We start from the raw sequence: 19,118 nt of genomic DNA on the forward strand, positions 1-19,118 counted from the left end.
TTATGCTGAGAAAGAATGGTTTCAAACGTCTTTTGTACTGGAGCTGAAGAAATGGCTGAGCAGTTAGCACCCACATCAGGTGGCTCACAAGTATCTGTAACTTGAGTCCAGGAGATCCAATGTCTCTAGCCACTACAGGCACCTACACTCATGTGCACACACCTGCCTCTCCACACATGTAATTTAAAATAAATAAATATATAAATAAACCTTTTAACCTCAAAAAAATAAAAAAATTAAAAAACAAAGAAGTTTTTTGAGACAGATCCTCACTGTGCAACTCTGACTGGGCCAGAACTTATATGTAGACCAGGCTGACATTAAACTCACAGAGACCCACTAATCTCTGCCTTCCAAGTGGTGAGATTAAAGGCATATGCAGCCATGCCCAGCTACAACAAACCCTTTTTTTAAAAGTTGGTTTTTGTTTTGTTTTGTTTTGTAAATTGTGCACGAGTATGTGAATGGGTCAGAAGAAAACTTGTAGGAGTTGGTTCTCTCCTTCCACCACATGCAACCTGGGGATGAAACTCACACTGTAAGGCTTAGAAGCAAGTGCCCTTTCCCCTGGGCTATCTCATAGGCCCAAGAAGGCATATCAGAGAATTTTTCATGCTTCTCATACTTGGGAATATAAGAACCTAAGTCAGGGACTGGGGAGATGGCTCAGTGGTTAAGAATACCAGCTGCTCTTTCAGAGAACCCAGGCTTAGTTTCCAGCACCCACATGGTGGCTTACAACTGCTGTAACTCCAGTTCTAGAGAATCCAACGCCCTCTTCTGGCCTCCAAGTGAGCCTGCATGCGCATGGTGCATACAGGGAGAGGTAGGCAAAAAACCCATACACATAAATAAAAATTATTAATTTAAATAATTAATTAAATGACTCTAAAACTGTACCTAAAAAAACTAATTAACCACATAAATTTACCTAAAAACAAAAATAAAACTTTATTAAGGTTCTCCACCGAAGGATAAAAGGTAAAAACAAACACAACCAAGTTAGCCTGCTCAGGGACTCAATAGCATGACTGATCCAGGAATGCTAGAGCTTAAAAACAGAAATCACCAAAAAATGGTGACTGATTTACAAAGTAAGAACTACTAGTCTCCAATTCCCTTTTCCTAGACAAGCCAAATTCAAAATAGAAAAAACAAATGAACCCTCTAAATACAGAATTATAAGCCTATCAGTACACATTAAATAAATTCTTAGTCCATACATATAAGATTGCGTCTTACTTTTATGGATAACTAATTATATATTATGCAACTAAAAACACTTCATTATGTTTTAAAGTTAAAATTTAGTTGTTAGCCAAAGTCAATGACTGTCTTCCTGTAGGAATAAAATTAAAATATTAAAGTTTTAGAGGAATTTTATAAACTTCAAGATAATAAGAAGCATGAACTACAAACCTCATTCTAGAGTTATATAGTTTTTTAAGACAAATTAGTAGGTGCACTTTAATAATAATCACTACCAAAATGATTTTTTAAAAGCCCTGTAGTCACAAACCTTTTAACAAACTCTACTCACTTATAGATAAACTACCTAAACAAGTTAGGGTAAGCATACACTATGTCTACAGTTTCAAAAATAATTAATCTCACATACTGTAATAACAATATGGTCATTATTCATTTCAGTCAAATAAAAATTAGGATAATTGAAAAGCTACAGCACTTTGCACACAAGAAATTTTCTCTTACTGCACTGTGGAACAAAAACAAAAACAAAAAACTTTCCCAAACTCTAAAATGTTACCAAGAAAAAAAGGTAAAATTAATATTCCTTGAAGTTCTCATCAAGTAGTTGGGAGAAGATCAACTTACTCCAATTTATAAATGCTAAAAGCAGTATCATGTTTCCTATGGAGAATCTACATTAACATGCTATCATATTTTGAATCAACAAAAACAAAACAAAACAAAAACTTCTTTCTTACCGCCAGAATCTACAGTGACATTAGTAGATTTATTTCCAAACACAGATTCAAAGTCAACATTAAGGCCAGCTGAAGGGTGTGGCTGTGCAACTGGAGACGGACTGAATCCTAAGAAAAAGCAAAAATACAAACAATTTTCTACTAACTATATTAATAAATATAGTGACTATAAATTAATAATGGTAATAGAATGGGGAAAGCAATAAATTCCTTAAACAAAAAACCTAGTTTTTCAAGCAAGATTTTTTTTCTACATCACGTTCTTGAGACATAGTCTGAGTGATTCTGCTTCCTCAGCCCCCAAGTGCTGAGATTATAGATGTGAGCCATCACACTCAGCTACATTTCCATTAAACTCACCCACTAAGAAATGAAGAATGAGCAACATACATTGAATCAGGAGTTTACTTCATTCCAGAAATGAAACCTTTGCTTGTCTTTTATCTTAATTTTTCATCTAATAATTTCTTAAAACCTAGTCATCTAAAACACCAAGGTTCTATTATCTCTCTACCTATATGACCTTCTGTATCCTGTATCACCTACTGCTTTCCCTACCTCACCCCAACAGTTACACATTTAAAAAAATTACTATTCCACGTATTTATTTAAGCCTGCCTGTATGTGTGTGTGTGTGTGTGTGTGTGTGTGTGTGTGTATGCGCATGTGGGCATGCATGTGCCACAGTGCATGTGTAGAAGTCAGAACACAACTTTTGAGAGTTAGTTCTTTCCTCCACCATGTGAGTTTGGGATACAAATTCAGGTCACAGTGTTTGGCAGAAAGCACCTTTAACCTGCTAGGCCATATCACTGGCCCAGTAGTTACAAGGTTTAAGGTAAATCTGAGAACTGGCAGGATTCTAAAAGTTGCAACTTCACAAATGTTTGTGTCCAACTGTTTTTGGAACATAAAAGAAAAGGACATTCAACTCCCACCCACTCTCTGAATTCAACTCACCACTTTCAACATTAGGAAAATTCTTAGCCTTTATAGGAGGCTGTAGTCATTTGCTTCTAAGATCTCTTGCTTCTTAAAGTTCTATCAAGTCAGAATTGAAGCACACCAAAGCACCCAATTTTAGAAGGTTAGCATCTTTACCAACAAGGGAATTAGAGTTCTACACAGGTTCTCTTTCTCCTAAGAGGAGACCATCACCAAAACCTCACTCGAAATTCAGAATACAAGAATAAAAAAAAAAAAATCCTGACTTAAATTTCTTAAAGGTTTTTGTTTTTTAAATTATCTTTATCGTGTGTGTGTGTGTGTGTGTGTGTGTGTGTGTGTGTGTGTGTGTGTGTGTGAGAGAGAGAGAGAGAGAGAGAGAGAGAGAGAGAGAGAGAGAGAGAGAGGGGCGAGCGGGAATTTATGTGCCCCACACACAGACAGGATTCTGTGAACCAAAAGAGGGCATCGGAGCTCCCTGGAACTGCAATTACATACAACTGCAAGCTGCCATGTGGTCCTTGGAATTGAACCTGGGTCTTCTGGAAAAGGAGCCAGTGTTCTTAACACCTCAGCTATCTCTCCAGCCTCAGTAATGTTTTTGTCACTATCACTTAGAAAGTAGTACATATGTTAGTGATACTATATAGTATTTGGGGTTAGAATATGAACTTGAGGATATACAAGTTTTTGAGAATGTTTAAAGTTTGACCTTATTCTAACCCTAAATAAGTTTACTTCAAAAACAATGGTCTTACGATGAGAAACAAATACTATCAAAGTATAAAATCATTTAGTATTTACATCTCTTAACCAGTCTTTCAAAAGGATCTTAGAATTCTTGACTCATGTATATAAAGCTTTAACATTCCAGGGGCTTAATGGTTCTTATCATAGCTTAAGAGCAAAACGTTACTGTGCTTGCATGTGTCCATGCTACTACCACACTGCAAGATGTATAATGCTACTTCATACACTCTGGGAATAATCTTGGCTAAAGGACCACTCATCTTTTGGTCATACAGTTAACAACAATTTACAGCTAGGCCATTACATCTAATTTCCATCTTTTCCTGTTATAATGTTCCTGTTTTCTACCCTTTACAGAGCAACCTAAGAACAATTTTATTATTTCCTATTATAGGGGAGTCATTTCTTGAAGTCCCTAGGGTAATTGTGAACTTGCAAAATTATTAGCTGTAAGAAAGATTAAAAAGGAAAAAAAGTAATTCAAAACATGCACCTCAAGTGTGAGTGTGTGTGTGTGTGTGTGTGTGTGTGTGTGTGTGTATGTATGTATATAGACTAATTTGTAATAGCTCCTGGGGAAGCAAGCAACGTATTTCTAGGGTAATCATTTTTCTGTATACCACTGTGCGTACAGTACACACAACCACACATCCCTTCGAGGTCAAGTTTTTCCTTACTGTTTCAATGAATATCATTAACTTAATGGTCTTCTGTTACTTTTTCAGTTATCAGGATTATCAAATTTTAAAGTTTAAAACCTCAAGGTTGAGCCATACAAACCTCATAACCTGAGGTCAATTAGCGGAACTCTATATTGGATGAAGGAGAACCAACTCCACAAAGCTGTCATCTAACCTCCATGTCATGTCATGGCGCGTGTGTGCGCACACACGCACATACACATGTGTATACACGTGTACACACACACATACACACACACACACAATAACACTGGGGGAGACAACAAAACCTTCAGGCAGTAAAAGCAGAAGGCATTCCAGGCCAATCTGGGCCACACAGTGAAACCCTACCTCAACAAACAATAAGCAAACAACAACAAACCCAGCTAACAGCACTATTTCAAAAGGTACATTTTGAAGGAAAAGGGAGGGAGGGAGGGAAGCGAATGAGCAAGCTGTCTGAAATAATCTTATTATCAGGCCCACTCTTGACTTTCATAAGACCCAGTGAAAACTCACTGGTCAGCACCAATCTACAGACAAATCTGGAGCAAATCTCAAAAGGACATAATAAATGAACTGAAAGGCACAAAACAGCAAGCATTTGGGATAAAAAATATCCCAAACATCTCTCTCTTTTTTTAATTAATTTATTTTTATTTTATGTGTATTGGTGTTTGGCCTGCATGTATGTCTGTGTAAGGGTGTCAGATCTTAGAGTTAGAGACAGGTGTGAGCTGCCATGTGAGTTCTGGGAATTGAACCCAGGTCCTCTAGAAGAGTAGTCAGTGCTCTTAACTGCTGAGTCATCTCTCCAGTCCTCCCCCACCCCCCTTTTTTTCTGTTTTCAAGACAAGAGTTTCTCTGTGTAGCCCTGGCTGTCCTGGAACTAGCTCTGTAGACCTGGTCTCGAACTCACAGAGATTCGCCGCCTCTGCCTCCTGAGTGCTGGGATTAAGGGTGTGCGCCATCACTGCCTAGCCCAATTATCTTTAAAAACAAGCCAGCAACATAGCTCAGTGAGTGAAGGCATCAAGCCTAACAACCTTAATTCAATTCCCAGGACCCCCATGATGGAAGGAGAAAATCAGCTGCAATAAGTTGTCCCCAGACCTCTACATTTGAACTGTGGTGCTCATACACAGATACACATCTACACCCCCACACACTCATTAAAGGATTAAGGAGATTAAAGGCATGAGCCAACCACTCCTGAATGGTGTATATACTTTTAATGACAATTTAAATGAAGGGAATCAAGTACTATGCATAAACACATACAATTAGCTGGACTTTATTTTTATTGTAGCGCACTAACCAAGAACACATTTGCAAGGCTGGAGAGATGAGTTGGTAGTTAAGAATAGTTGCAGCTCTTCCAGAGGAACAGAGTTCAATTCCCAGCACCCATATCAAGTGACTCACTACTGCCTTTAACTCCAGCCCCAGGATATCCAATGCCTTCTTCTGGCTTCCAAAGGCACTCATATATACATGACATACACTCGTATAGATATACACACACATACATGAAAAAAGAACACAGTTGGAAAGAAATCAATAAATTCAGTGAATAAACAAAGAGCTTTAAATTCCATAAGGTAGTAATAGTAAAGGTAATACACTCTCATGAAGATGTCCAAGTCATGAGTATAGATTAAAGAGCATAATAGGTATCTATTTATTTATAAAATCATAATGTGCTTAAAAAATAAGGAAAACAAAAACAGAAGGGGAGGAACACATTTTCAAAAGCAAGTAAGGGCCAGGGATATAGCTCAGTGGTAGAGTTTGCTGAGAGTGCCCAAGTTCCTAGGTTTAATCTCCAGTACCATTGGGGGACAGTGAGGGAAGTGGGTCTATTTATTCTTAGTAAGTTTATTCAGCCAGGTGTGGTAGGACACACTTTTAATCCCAGTACTTTGGAGGCAGAGGCAGGCAGATCTCTTTAAGGTCAAGGACAGCCTGGTCTATATATTGAGTTTTCAAGGACAGCCTGGTCTATATATTGAGTTTTCCAGGATAGCCAGGGCTACACAGTGAGTCTTATTAGTGGGAGGAAGTATAAAAACTTACATTATACAGAAAAAAGAAACCCCTCCTGTACAAATAAATCAATAAAGTAAGCAAACAATAACAGAAGGCTCATGACATGTAAGAGTAGTACTAGGGTAAGCCTGAGTGCCAAGAAAATCCTGACAAGGCAATCAAGATCAAAGAGAAAAGGAAGGAAGGGGATAGAGGAACTAAAATGAATTAAAACAAAACATAAAAGTCAGAGAAATCAAAGCCATGTGGGCATTCAATTTAAAACTTACTAAAATAAAATTTCTGAGAGAACACAAGGTTCTGAGTACCCTATTAAAAAGATTAATAAAAACCACATATCAATTTAATAAACAAACAAACAAACAACCTTCCCCAACTGTTTCATTAGGAAAAGAAGTATGAAGTCACTGGCTTTTCAGCCAATTCTAACCTATCTTCGAATACCTAACTTTACAGATAAAGAAGGAGGCCTACACAAAGATTCTAGCTTTTCTCTTTTCAAGTTTAGAATATACTTTAAAACTTATTATTTTCTAAATAACTCATGTAAGATTTTGACTTTTTGCCAGGTGGCAGTGGCGCATGCCTTTAATCCCAGCAGTCAGGAGGCAGAGCCAGGCAGATCTCTGTGAGTTCGAGGCCAGCCTGAGCTACAGAGTGAGATCCAGGACAGGCACCAAAACTACACAGAGAAACCCTGTCTTGGGGGGAAAAAAAAAAAATTTTGACTTTTCATACTGTAATGGCAGGTTAGTTGTCACTTTTCTAATTTATTAGTTAAAATGGAATGCATATGTTTTAATTTTTCCTTTATCTTCAGACAAGCAATGAAGTAAAAGACTTACAAAAGGGACTAAAGAAATGTACAACTTAAATCAACATGAAATTATAATATGCAATAGTTTTAATGACAAGAATGACAACAGATCTCCTTCCAGTGCACAAAGGTATAAGCACACATAAACATGTAAATTTAGATGTTACTTTTAAATCAGTTCTCTGAACTAATAAGCAGGATATTATACAAGACACTAACTAGATAGCTGGAGTGCTACACTAGAGCAGACAACAAAACACAGGACACTCGGAATCAAAGAACTCTAGTTCCTCAAGTCCGCATTAAATACCACCAGGAGTATTTAAGGAATCATTTTAAGAATCTTACTACATTATCACTCCAGTTTATTTTAAAATTTGATGTTAAAATGCAAAGTAATTACTGTAGCACTATAAAAGTAATTAGCACATAAGTAAAAAAAATACTAAGTATAAACATTAATTGGGAAAAAAAGGTTAAATGGTACTTTACCAACAAACATTTCATGAGTAGGTGTCCTAGTAGTAAAAGTGGATACATCTGAAGAAATGGGAAGGTGAACATCACCACTACTTTTTGTGAGGAAAGGATTTAAGCTTGGAATGGCATCATCAACAGCATCTAGAGTAGCAGAGAAAGGATCTGTGCAGTCCAAGTGAATTACAGCAAAATGAAGAAAGGAAGTAAATAAATTAGTATTGTAATTAGTCGAAAGATGCAAAGTGAAAAGTAGTAGTTATATTATTATTAATTTTACACACAAATATATTTAATCACTAAGATGAAAGAATTGCATTTAACATATAGAAATCCTTAGGGGGAAATTGTCTCCATTAACAACCACAGCAGACCATTATTACCGACAGACCTGCTCTCCCATATTAGAAAGCCAATAGTCACACAGTTAAATAAGAAAATAACCACCAAAATATTTCCATACCACTCACCTTGCACCTACTCTGGCTGAGTGTACTGGTTTTGATGGCATAATTCTGTTTATTCAAATCATTGAAGTTAGCATTTGGTAAAGGTATGGTATTGAGTAAATTTGCAGAAGAAATAGTCATTTCAAATTAAGGTAAGAAACTGATTCTAATATTTATAAAACTCCTGTTTAGGTTCAATAGTCAGAAAAATTAAATAAAGTGAAGAAAAAGAGAGAGGGGGACCTGCTGACAACTGAGATGACTGCCCAGCTGTCTGGGAACAGCTCTGAAAGTCTTGAAGTGGTTACCTACAGGGTAACAAATGTTCCCATCATAAAACTAATAGACTTTTCTCCTTCAATTCTGTATCTAAAGTTACTCTCGAATTACATAAAACAAAAACAACAAACAGGGACAACGTAAGAAAAAAATAATTCAGAAATAAACCGAGGTAAGAAGTTGGTTTTGGTACTAAAGGCAAATGTAAGGTTCAGGGAATCATACAGAGAAACAGAGGTAGCCTGCATACTGAGGGAATGCCAAGTTTCTCAGGAACTGAAAGGCACACAGTGCCCTAGGAGCCATGACCTATGACATATTTCTCTCGATTGGCAAATCTCCAAACTGTTTTCTCTCTCGAGTGTCTGCAGTGTGGTGAAAGTGCAGGTGTTTTGCATCTTTGTGGTGTGGGTATAGAGGCCTGAAGCAGATACCTGTAGTCTTCCTCAATCTCTCTTCCACTTTATTCACTGAGGCACTCAAAGGAAGCCACAGCTTGCCAATTCAGGCTAGTCTATCTAGCAAGCTTGCTCATAAGATTTTGTTTCCAGTTAGCGTCTGAAGTCCAGAATGACCTACAGGCCACTACACCCGCCCTGGCATTTACATAAGTTCTAAGAACCCAAACTGGGTCCCTCTGGCTTGCTCAGCAGCAAGTACTTGAACCACTGAGTGATCTCCCTAGTACTCTTACTTTTGAAAAATCCAACCCAGCTATAAAACCTTCAAGCTACAGCTTGCCCTGTTTGCAGAGTGTTCTGAGATCAGACTCTAGCAGAATTGTCATCAAAGAGACCAGAGGGACTTCATCCAGCAACTGATGGGAGCAGACGCAGAGTCCCACAGCCAAATATTAGGCAGAGCTCCGAGAGTCCTGCAGAGGGGGAGGAAGGACTGGAGGAACCATAGGGGTCAGTGATACCACAAGAGCACAGCCCTGAATCAATTGACGGGGACTCACAGAGATCAGGGAGTCTTTAGAGGTATGACCTAGCTCCTCTGCAAATATGGTATGGCTGAGTAGCTTGGTGTTCTTGTGAGATTCCTAATAGTGGGAGAGGGGGGAAGGGAGTGTTGCTGACTCTTGCCTACTTGGAACTCCTTTCCTCCTACTGCTTCTGTTGCCTCATCCAGCCTTGATTTGATAGCATGTGCCTGGTCTCATAGAAGTGTATTATACCATGTTTGGTTGATGACCCTAGGAGGCCTGTTCTTTTCTGAGGGGAGATGGAGGGAGACTGGGGAAAAGATAGGAAGGGGAAACTGCAGTAGGTATATAATATATGAGAAGAATTAAAAAAAAATTTAGAAAAATAATTTTGTCCATTATATTTACTTTCTGTTTTGTCTTGAGACAAGGTCTCATGTTGTTCAGGCTGGCTTTAAACTGCAACTCAGTGGTAATGCTGTTGGCTAGTATGCATTAGGTCCTGGATTGTAGCCACATTAAAAAAAAAAAACAAAACAGAAAAAGACTTTTTTTTTTAAACTGTTTTGGTCAAATTTTCTTATATGCAAGATTTCCTTACTGTAAATGGCCTAAATTTAAAAAATGTTTTTTCATCCAAACATCAAGGACATGAACAATAATTCAACTACTGACTGAATTCCTTTAAATACTTCAGCTACCTCATCATGCAGAAATCAAAAACATTGAAACTATCACCAATTCAGAGGCTAACTGTTTTTATGAGGAAGTAGGGATTGGATTCTGTGTACATTAAAGGGCTCACAGTAAAGTCTACACTACTTTCCTCAGATATAACTAAGGGTTTGGAGAAGTAACCGTGCAATTTCTATTCCTTCTGTTCTATGTTTGTTTTGAGATGGGATCTCTGTTTAGAGATGGGAACTCACAGAGGCCCACCTGCTTCTGCCTCCCTCCCTAGTGCTAGGATTAAAGCATGTGTCATCATGCCCATCATTTGGTTTCTATTTTTAAAGTCTTTGTTACTCATGTGCAACAAGCTAAATGCTAAAATGTGGGGCAAATTAATGAGAAATAGCCAACAAAGCAATTTAAAACAGAAACAAAATACAGTTAAATATAATGTATTTATATAGAGTATTAAAAAACAATTATTATAGACTGAGTTTACTGCAAACCGTTTTCCCTAGTTTACATTTTACCTGCTGCATGAGTTCAACATTTCACATTTACTTGTTCAAGTTACTGTACATGATATACAGGAATTTTATAGTTCTATTCCTTTGAAATGTTGAGTATACCAACCTTTAAAAATTTGAGTCTGTTTAGAAAAACAACTTTTCAGCTTCTTTATTTAAAATAAAAAAGTGCTGACGAGATGGCTAAACACATAAAGGCAACTGCAACCGAGCCTGACAACCTGAGTCTGAGCCCTGGGATCTACATGATGGAAAAGAAAACGGACTCCCAGAAGTTAACATCTGCCTGCCTCTCTCCCTCCCCCTCCCCCGCCTACCTCCCTCCCTCTCTCTCTCTCTCTCTCTCTCTCTCTCTCTCTCTCTCTCTCTCTCTCTCTCTCATACACCATCTCAATAAACAAATATAGCTTTAAAATAAAGTTAACAGAAGATTAACTTCTCACTGCAAGAGAAACTCTGTGCTTATCTGTTTAGTTCTATGTATAAATGGAATGTTGTGGAAATGTCCCCTCCCTGAACCAGCTGGCCTGTTCTCTCTTCTCTCCTTATCTTGGCCATTCATGGAAGGAGGACTAATAAGGAACCGACAACCATTTTTAAAAAAAGATACAACAAAAAAGCTAATTAACTATCAAAAAATTAAAAATAAAGGAAAGAAATTAAAATTACTTAATGGTCTTGTTAATAATGCTAATATTTAAAAAATATACTTATTTTTTATTTTATATGAATGAGTGTTCTGGCTGTATCTAAGTATGTATGTGCATGTCTGGTGCCAGTAGGGGCCAGAAAAGGGCATCACATTTCCTGGAACTGGAGTTACAGGCATTTGTGAGATGGCATATGGGTGGAGGGAACTGAACCCCAGTAGAATAGCAAGTGTTTTTAACTACTGACCCATCTCTCCAGCCCATATTCTAATATTTTAAAAAGCAACTGAGAGCTGGAAGTGGTGGTGCATGCCTTTAACCCTAGCACAGGGACAGGAGATATTTGTGAGCTTGAGGCCAGCCTGATCTACTTTATTCCAGGACAGGTGGGACAAAATAGAGACCTCCCCGCTGCCCACACCCCAAAGAGCACAACTGAGATTAAATGGAAAATAAAACAAAAATGTATCAAACTCAAAATTCTAAACCCATGATCTGTCAGAACATTAAGAAATGCTTTTCTACTCTACTGTTATTTTAGATTTAAGATTTTACTATGTTTATGTCTGTGACTGGGTATGTGCATGTGAGTGTGCAAGGAGGCTAGAGACATCAGATCTCCACACGAGTTGTGGTCTGCCCACCAAGGGTGCTGAGAATTGAACCAGGTCCTCTACAAGAGCTGCATGAACTCTTAACCACTGAGCCATTTCTCCAGCACCAAGAAACTCCTTTTATAACCTTTATTTTGCTGTCTATAGTTTAACTCTAAAATAATTCTAATATACTTATTAAATTACCTTTAGAAATTATACTCAAATCTCACGATTTTGCTAAATTAAACTAACTTTATTGCTTACACAAAACTAGTATAAATCTAATGCTTAATTATTAATTCTTTACAACCTGTACTGAAGAGAAAATGCCCACTTATTCAACAAAGTACTTATTATATTAATTTATTTATATCTACATATAACAACTACTCTAGGGCTGGTTCTACCCCTACTATTTTAACACTTGAAGGCTAAGGCAGAAGAATTGCCATGAGTTTGAAACCAGCCTGAGCTACATACAGTGTGAGAAAAACAACAAGGCTCTGGTAGAGACTTGAGTTGGCTCCTTAGAATCCACGTTAAGGTGGATGGAGAGAACTGACTCCACCAAGTTGTTCTCTGACCTCCACATGTGCATTGTGGCACAAATGCTGCTGCCCCCCAAACAACCACCACCACCCCCGCCACCAAGTGCTCTCTAATTAATAAGAGATAAGCCTTGCCTTCACAGAGCTTAGATTCTAGCATATAGAACAGTGTCTTAGGGCTGGTAATGCAGCTCAATGCCAGACCCTCTGCCTAATGTGGGCAAGTCCTGGATTCAATATTCAGTACTACTACAAAAAAAAAAAAGAAAGGAAAGGAGGGAGGGAAGGGTGGGCACTGGAGGGGAGGGAAAAAAGGAAGAAAAGCATGTAAACTGTATTTTTAAATCAAATGACTGAATATGAAAATCTTACATGCTGTAAAAATTAAATTTCAAACATTACATGAAAGCCAATACAAATTTTAACATTTTCTAATTTCCTACTTAGCATCATTTTTCTTGAAAATATCTTTTTCTTTCCAGCATTTTTTGATGACTATTTATAAAATAATATATACACCAAAACCATTCAAAGGAGATGATCTGAGAAGCAAATGCCTAACTAAAATGTGAAACACATATATATTAGCACTTTGCTTTTAAGGCACTAGACCATGATCACCTTAGAACTAAAAACCTACTCAAGGGCACCAAACATTGCTGTTACCTTACAAGTCTAAATTAAATCAACATTTGAAACACACTTAATTAAATAAATAAAATAAAATACAATTAATTAAAAAGGACAAGAATCACTATGAGATACTTGGTCACAACATACTTTGCTGGTTGATAACACAATATGAGTTTTACCAGAACTTTATCATCTATATACACAAAAGTAAGGCTTTTTATCCCCTAGGAAATTTTTTCCAACATCAAAAGCAGTAATTACTGTACCTTTGAAATTCACATTGAAGGGTGATCTCACACTTTAAAAAGTGATCATTCCTCTCATATTTAACTTCATCTTCCCTAAACCTTACTTCATAATTAACTATAAATTCTAATACTTCATATAGAATAAAAACTGTCTTCAGGAGATAAAAATTAGTTTATTATTTCTCAAGTTCCCATGTACCAAATACAACCAAAACCTCTACTACTTAATGGAGAGGGAAGATTCCTCTACAGCATTTAAAAAGAGAACGAAAGCTTACCTCCCCATGTACTTGCTACCTGAGGAGCAGTTGACATAGCATGGACAGATGGATGAAAGGTTGGCTGCTGCAAATCAAGCAGGTCATTTGGCAGCTTAGATGTGCTAGGAAAACATTGTACAAAGCAGTTTTATTTCTAGATGAACTCTGCTATATCAGTTGGTCTCCTGTACCCTACTCCCAAAAAATTAAGACTGAAAAGCTTCAATGTAAGCCTCAAAAGAAAAATTCTAAAAAGGTAACATCTTCATGCTCCCCATTTCATATAATTATAAAGAAGTCCAGAAAAATACCTGAACATGATGTCTTAAGTTTCTATTGAATTTGAGTAACAATACCTTTTCTGGAAAGACTATGACTTTCCCAGGAAAACACCCATTCCCTTGTAGTATATTCCAATTAAAAATTAGTAATTTAACCATATTCCATTTCCTAGTTATATAAACCTTATCTTTATTTAGGTAGTATACCAATATCATTGTTTACTATACCTTTTGTATTAATTTGTGATTAAAAAATCATAAAACAAACTCATAGCATCTATAAAGCATGTATTTGAAGAAGCTAAGCTCTCAGACTAAATACTCAAAAGTACCCTTACTCTCCGCTGTACCTGTTAGAAGAACTAGGAGTAGAAAATATGTCAATGGCTGGTGCAGTCATTATTCCCCCTGCTGAGGTGGACACAGGAGAGGCTGCAGTTGTTAAAGAGGTATGCGGTTTCTTTGCAAGTTCTTTTAGACGCTGTTCCTGTTGAGAAAGGAACTTAGCATAAGGAATCTACAACCAGACTCTGAAAAAAGACATTTTCTAATTCTGCTTTAATAGCTGAAGGGTACTCCCTGACTTTTCACCAAGCATTCTATGTGATGAAAAATGAAATGGAGTTTCAGTCTATAGGACTGCTACACAATAAAAAACTTAAATCTGGCTAGAGGTTCATTTATATAATGATCCCCTCTACTTATTCTTCCAAAGAGAAAGCCCACACTTACTTACCTTTAATGCTTTTAAACGAGCCTGTTCTTCCTCTAATGCTGCCTGCTTTTCCCTTTCATCCACTTTGGTCAGAGATAGGCCAGTGCTTGCCAAAGAAGAGACTGCATTGGAAAGTGTTGTAGCCCTAGAGTAAGCAGATACAAGTAAACACTTCATAGCTAGAACATAAAATGAAGGGTTCCTGCTTTTGATAAACTAAAGTAACAAGTTTATAGACCTAAAACTAGTTAGAATCTTCTAACCAATGACCTAGAAAATTCCAACACTTTTAACACTGTTGATTGAATTGCAAATTCCCAGCTTCTAGAGTTAAGTGTCCAATTCAGGAGAAAATTTCCAACACAGAGCACATTGCCTTTCTTAAGACACAGATGTGACAGGAAAGAGATTTCACATTCCTAGGAGAGTCCTACTAGAAAAACAAAAATGATTCCGTTTCTAAGAGACAGCTCCTAGACCAATTAACACCCTGGCTTTTGACAGTTCTACTACAAAAATATCAAAGCTTGAGCACCAATATTAAGTCATGTATGTCCAGGTTTGTTTTTCTACAACACTCACAAAAGCTATTCCCAGTGGATGTCAGGTTCCTTGAAAAGGAATCCCGAGTTCAATTTAGTCTTGAGTTTGGGTGGCACCTCCTTTCTATGTGCTTGTTACCTTTCTGACAAGCCAGAATTCTCCTTTCAAATCTATTATATACAGGCAATTCATTACTTCTCACTAGCTGTCTCCTTCCCTCTTCAAAAAGATTTATCCAGAACCAACATTAAATTCTAGGGTAAAGAGCTACATCTGGCCTCAATTAATCTTCCTTTTCCTACTATGTACACACTAGTAATTGCTATTTTAAAATACATAAAGGGGCAAAAACTAATCTAATTTATGTAAAATCAGTATTATAAATGAACCAATGAGAAGACAATGGATGAGTCATAATTATGACAAAAATAAGCCAATCACATCAGAAAAACATCTGAGGGAAATTGGTACACCTAAACTATGTGAGTAGATTTGTTTTCATTTCTTTCCTATAACCAACTGGTCTGTAACATCTTGGTGATAATAGTACTTCTAAAAACCTACTATAAAATGAAAATCTTGTGCAAAATATTATTTAAAAAATCATTAGTGGATTTTTCCCCTTGGAATTGGGGATTGAGGGGGCACACAAGAGGAACCCTCAATGCAGCCCAGGCTGGCCTTAACTCACTATATAGACCAAGCTTAAACTCAAACTTGCCTTCCTCCTGCCTCAGCTTTCCAAATTCTGGTATTATAGGTAGGAGCCACTGTACCTCACATTGCTTAAATTTTATTACTAAAAAGGGCAGAAATCATCAAAATATAAATAAAATAAAAACAAAAATAAAAATCAAAAGGAACCAAAGAAAAGGTTTCACTATATATTTTACATATTCTTTTAAATAAAGAGGTAAAATCTTCATAAGAAAACATGATAATTATTCAAGCAATTACTACACCTGACTAAAAACAATTAGTGGATCAATATGAGATAATTTCTATTATTTTTAATTTGCTAGGTAAACTGAACTCAAAACCTGACTTAATTAAAATGGGACATGACAACAACCAATCCCATCAAAAGGCATAAAAAATGAAATATGATGCCGGGCGGTGGTGGCGCACGCCTTTAATCCCAGCACTCGGGAGGCAGAGCCAGGCGGATCTCTGTGAGTTCGAGGCCAGCCTGGTCTACGGCGCGAGATCCAGGAAAGGCGCAAAGCTACACAGAGAAACCCTGTCTCGAAAAACCAAAAAAAAAAAAAAAAAAAAAAAAAAAAAAAAAAAATGAAATATGATGCCAGACATATTAGGCCCAAATTGTAGTATTACTACTTCATCTACCATGAGGATATTATAAAGGTTGAACAAATTAATACAAAATTATCTTTTAATTTTGAAGCACGGTACACACCCAAGCATGATATTTATGGTAAGTTTTATTACTGAAACCAAATTCTGAACCACAGTGTCAAGTGTTATCGTCTTAAACTATGGCCACACTTACTGCTATCAGGCGTTAAAGTGCATTAACCCCCATGGAGCCCTCTCACTAATTCTATGAAGTGGCTATCTAACTAAACACAATCTCAGAGATAACTAAGTCAAGATAGAGACACCACACAGCTTGAACTTGAGCTGGTTTCTTCTACTCCTTCTGAAAAAAGAACTCTCATTTTCACCCTTCAAAAAAACAATGTACCTGCTTGCAGCTGTAGAATCTTTGATTTTCTTCCCTTCCAAAGAAGCTAAATGTTGTTCTAAAGCATCAAGAAGACTGCTGGGGGCCTGAAATTACACAAATATTAGGAATTTCACAACTATTACAACATTTTACAAAATAAGTCAAATGTCATCTAACATGAGAGTAACAAAAATCTCATGTACTAATTACTGGTGGGCATTTTTTTTAGCTACCAAAAAGAAATTATAATCTTTAATTGCTATTATTATTATTATTGTAACATAAACTAATTGAAGTTACTAATAAGCATCACCAAAAATTAAGAACTAAAGATAAGCATTAAACTAAGAATCGAATAAGAACCTAAGATTCTTGATATATTTAATATATGTAAAATTTTAGTAAAAATATTACTGAGAATGTAGCACATACCTATTTAATATGCATATAAAAGAATGGGTTTTAGGACTGGCAAGATGCTTTTTCAGTAGGTAAAGACACTCACTGCCAAGCCTGACAACTTTAGTTCAATCTCTGGACCCTGGACCCACATAGTCACAAATGCTACATACATAAAATTACATGCGCGCGCACGCGTACACACACACACACACACACACACACACACACACACACACACACACACACGGGGGGGGGGGGGGGGGGGTGCAAAGAGAAGGCTCAGCAATGAAAAGTGCTTGCTGCTTCTTCCAGAGGACCTGAAGTCTGTCTGCCAGCACCCATGCAGGGTGGCTTACAATCAACTTTAACCTCAGCTCCAGGGGATTCAATGCCTTTTTCTGGCCTGTCTGGGAACCTACACACACAGTATATACTTAACATGAGTAAAACAAAAAATTTTTAAAGTAAAAAACAGAAATACCAAATGACCCAGCTATAATAATCTTGGTCATTTACCCTAAGGATTCTAAATCTTATGCCAGAGATACCTGAACGTCCATGTTTATTTCTTAACTGCTCACAATAGCTATGGTATGGCACCAGTCTAGATGTGCATCAGTACATGAATGGATAAATAAAAATGTAGGAGATATACACAGTGAATTTTTACTCAGTTGTAGTGAAATGACATAATACTGTCAGGAAAATGGATGGATGGAAGTACAAACCATCAAGTTAAAGAAGCCAGACTCAGAAAAGACAAATACTATGTTTTCTGCCATATGTGCAATCTAGATTTCAATGTGTGTGTGTATGTTTAGGAATTGTGTATGCATATCTTCAAAACTAAACAATTCCCTCCTGAAGGGAGAAGGGAAGCCTACAAGACTCATGAATATGAGAAGACCCACAAGGCCCCTCCCTAGGGCTCTATGACTAGTGAATATCCATTAGGAAAGAAGAGTCTCTAAGTGAAACTGCCTGCAAGCTGGATAGGAAACTTCCTGGGTACAACTTTCATGGATCATTCATTACCTATGCTGGGGTGGGCTTTTCCATGATGCAGCTGTTATAATACAGCAGTAGACAGGCCCACCAGAGTAAGAGAAGAGTTCATCACTCACTGTATGTGTCATAATGTTAAAGAACTCTACAGCAATATAGTAAAATGTTAAAAACTATAAGGAAAAACCATACTACCTTTGACAGAAATCACTACTCCTCTTGGCCCTGCAGTGCACATGACAATGGATTCATGCTTTAACAATCTACTCACCTGTGAAAGATCTGGAATATCTCCTCTGTCAATTCCAACTTGCTGCAAAAAACAAACAAAAAAAGCTATATTTAACATGTAAAATTATAAAAATATGAACATTACCTCTTCTATGTGCCATATAGTAACACTGGGAGAAATGAGAATGACTATGAACAAGTTCCTTGGGACATAAAAAAGAAACACATCTAATAACACCAACTTGCCTTAAACTAATTTTCTGTCTTTTTTCATAAAAAAGGCTTCCCCTGACCATCACCATAGAATATACTTTATTTGGGAGCCAGTGAGATGGCTAAGCAGAGAAAAGCACTTGTTGATCCCTGGAATCACATGGTAGAAAGAGAACTGACTCCCACAAGTTGTTCTCTGACCTCAACACAAATGTCATGGCACTCAAGTGCCTACACACACAAATAAAACAATTTTTTTAAAAGTCTGTTTATTGTGGTAATCAGACTTTTCACAGATGTCAAATGATATTTAACCAGGATATAACTACCTCCACAAAAACCTCACTGTATTTTTCATGGTGTTCAGGCATTAGATAACTACCAATAAAACAATTACAAAAAAACAAACAAAAAAAAAAAACAACCTTACTTCCTATGTAGTTGAAGACCTGAATTAGAAACCTATATTTCTTTCTCCCTTGACTGTTTTATTTTCTCAACTTTTAAGAATCTCAGAATGAAATCAGTAGAAAATCTAATTCATTCCTACTTAGATATTAATAGCTCATCACTCCGACAACTGC

General features: G+C 36.9%; 1 protein-coding gene across 12 annotated transcripts in view; it reads right to left on the reverse strand.

The window, feature by feature from the left end:
* The window catches only part of Picalm (phosphatidylinositol binding clathrin assembly protein), a 92,940-nt gene that overhangs the window by 15,640 nt on the left and 58,182 nt on the right, over positions 1-19,118 (reverse strand). For 5 of the 12 annotated variants that reach the window (XM_052762221.1, XM_052762229.1, XM_052762222.1 and 2 more), the window contains exons 8-14: positions 18,362-18,403; positions 16,702-16,787; positions 14,475-14,598; positions 14,089-14,225; positions 13,476-13,579; positions 7,683-7,832; positions 1,950-2,057 (exon numbers count right to left, since the gene is read on the reverse strand). In XM_052762221.1, coding sequence (XP_052618181.1) covers positions 1,950-2,057; positions 7,683-7,832; positions 13,476-13,579; positions 14,089-14,225; positions 14,475-14,598; positions 16,702-16,787; positions 18,362-18,403 — 751 coding nt within the window. The remainder of the gene's footprint in view (positions 1-1,949; positions 2,058-7,682; positions 7,833-13,475; positions 13,580-14,088; positions 14,226-14,474; positions 14,599-16,701; positions 16,788-18,361; positions 18,404-19,118) is intronic. The other 7 variants (XM_052762227.1, XM_052762225.1, XM_052762228.1 and 4 more) reach the window with 2 other exon arrangements.

Source organism: Peromyscus californicus, unplaced genomic scaffold (assembly GCF_007827085.1).
Source record: "Peromyscus californicus insignis strain IS unplaced genomic scaffold, ASM782708v3 Scaffold_4__1_contigs__length_199733344, whole genome shotgun sequence".
Lineage (NCBI taxonomy): Eukaryota > Metazoa > Chordata > Mammalia > Rodentia > Cricetidae > Peromyscus > Peromyscus californicus.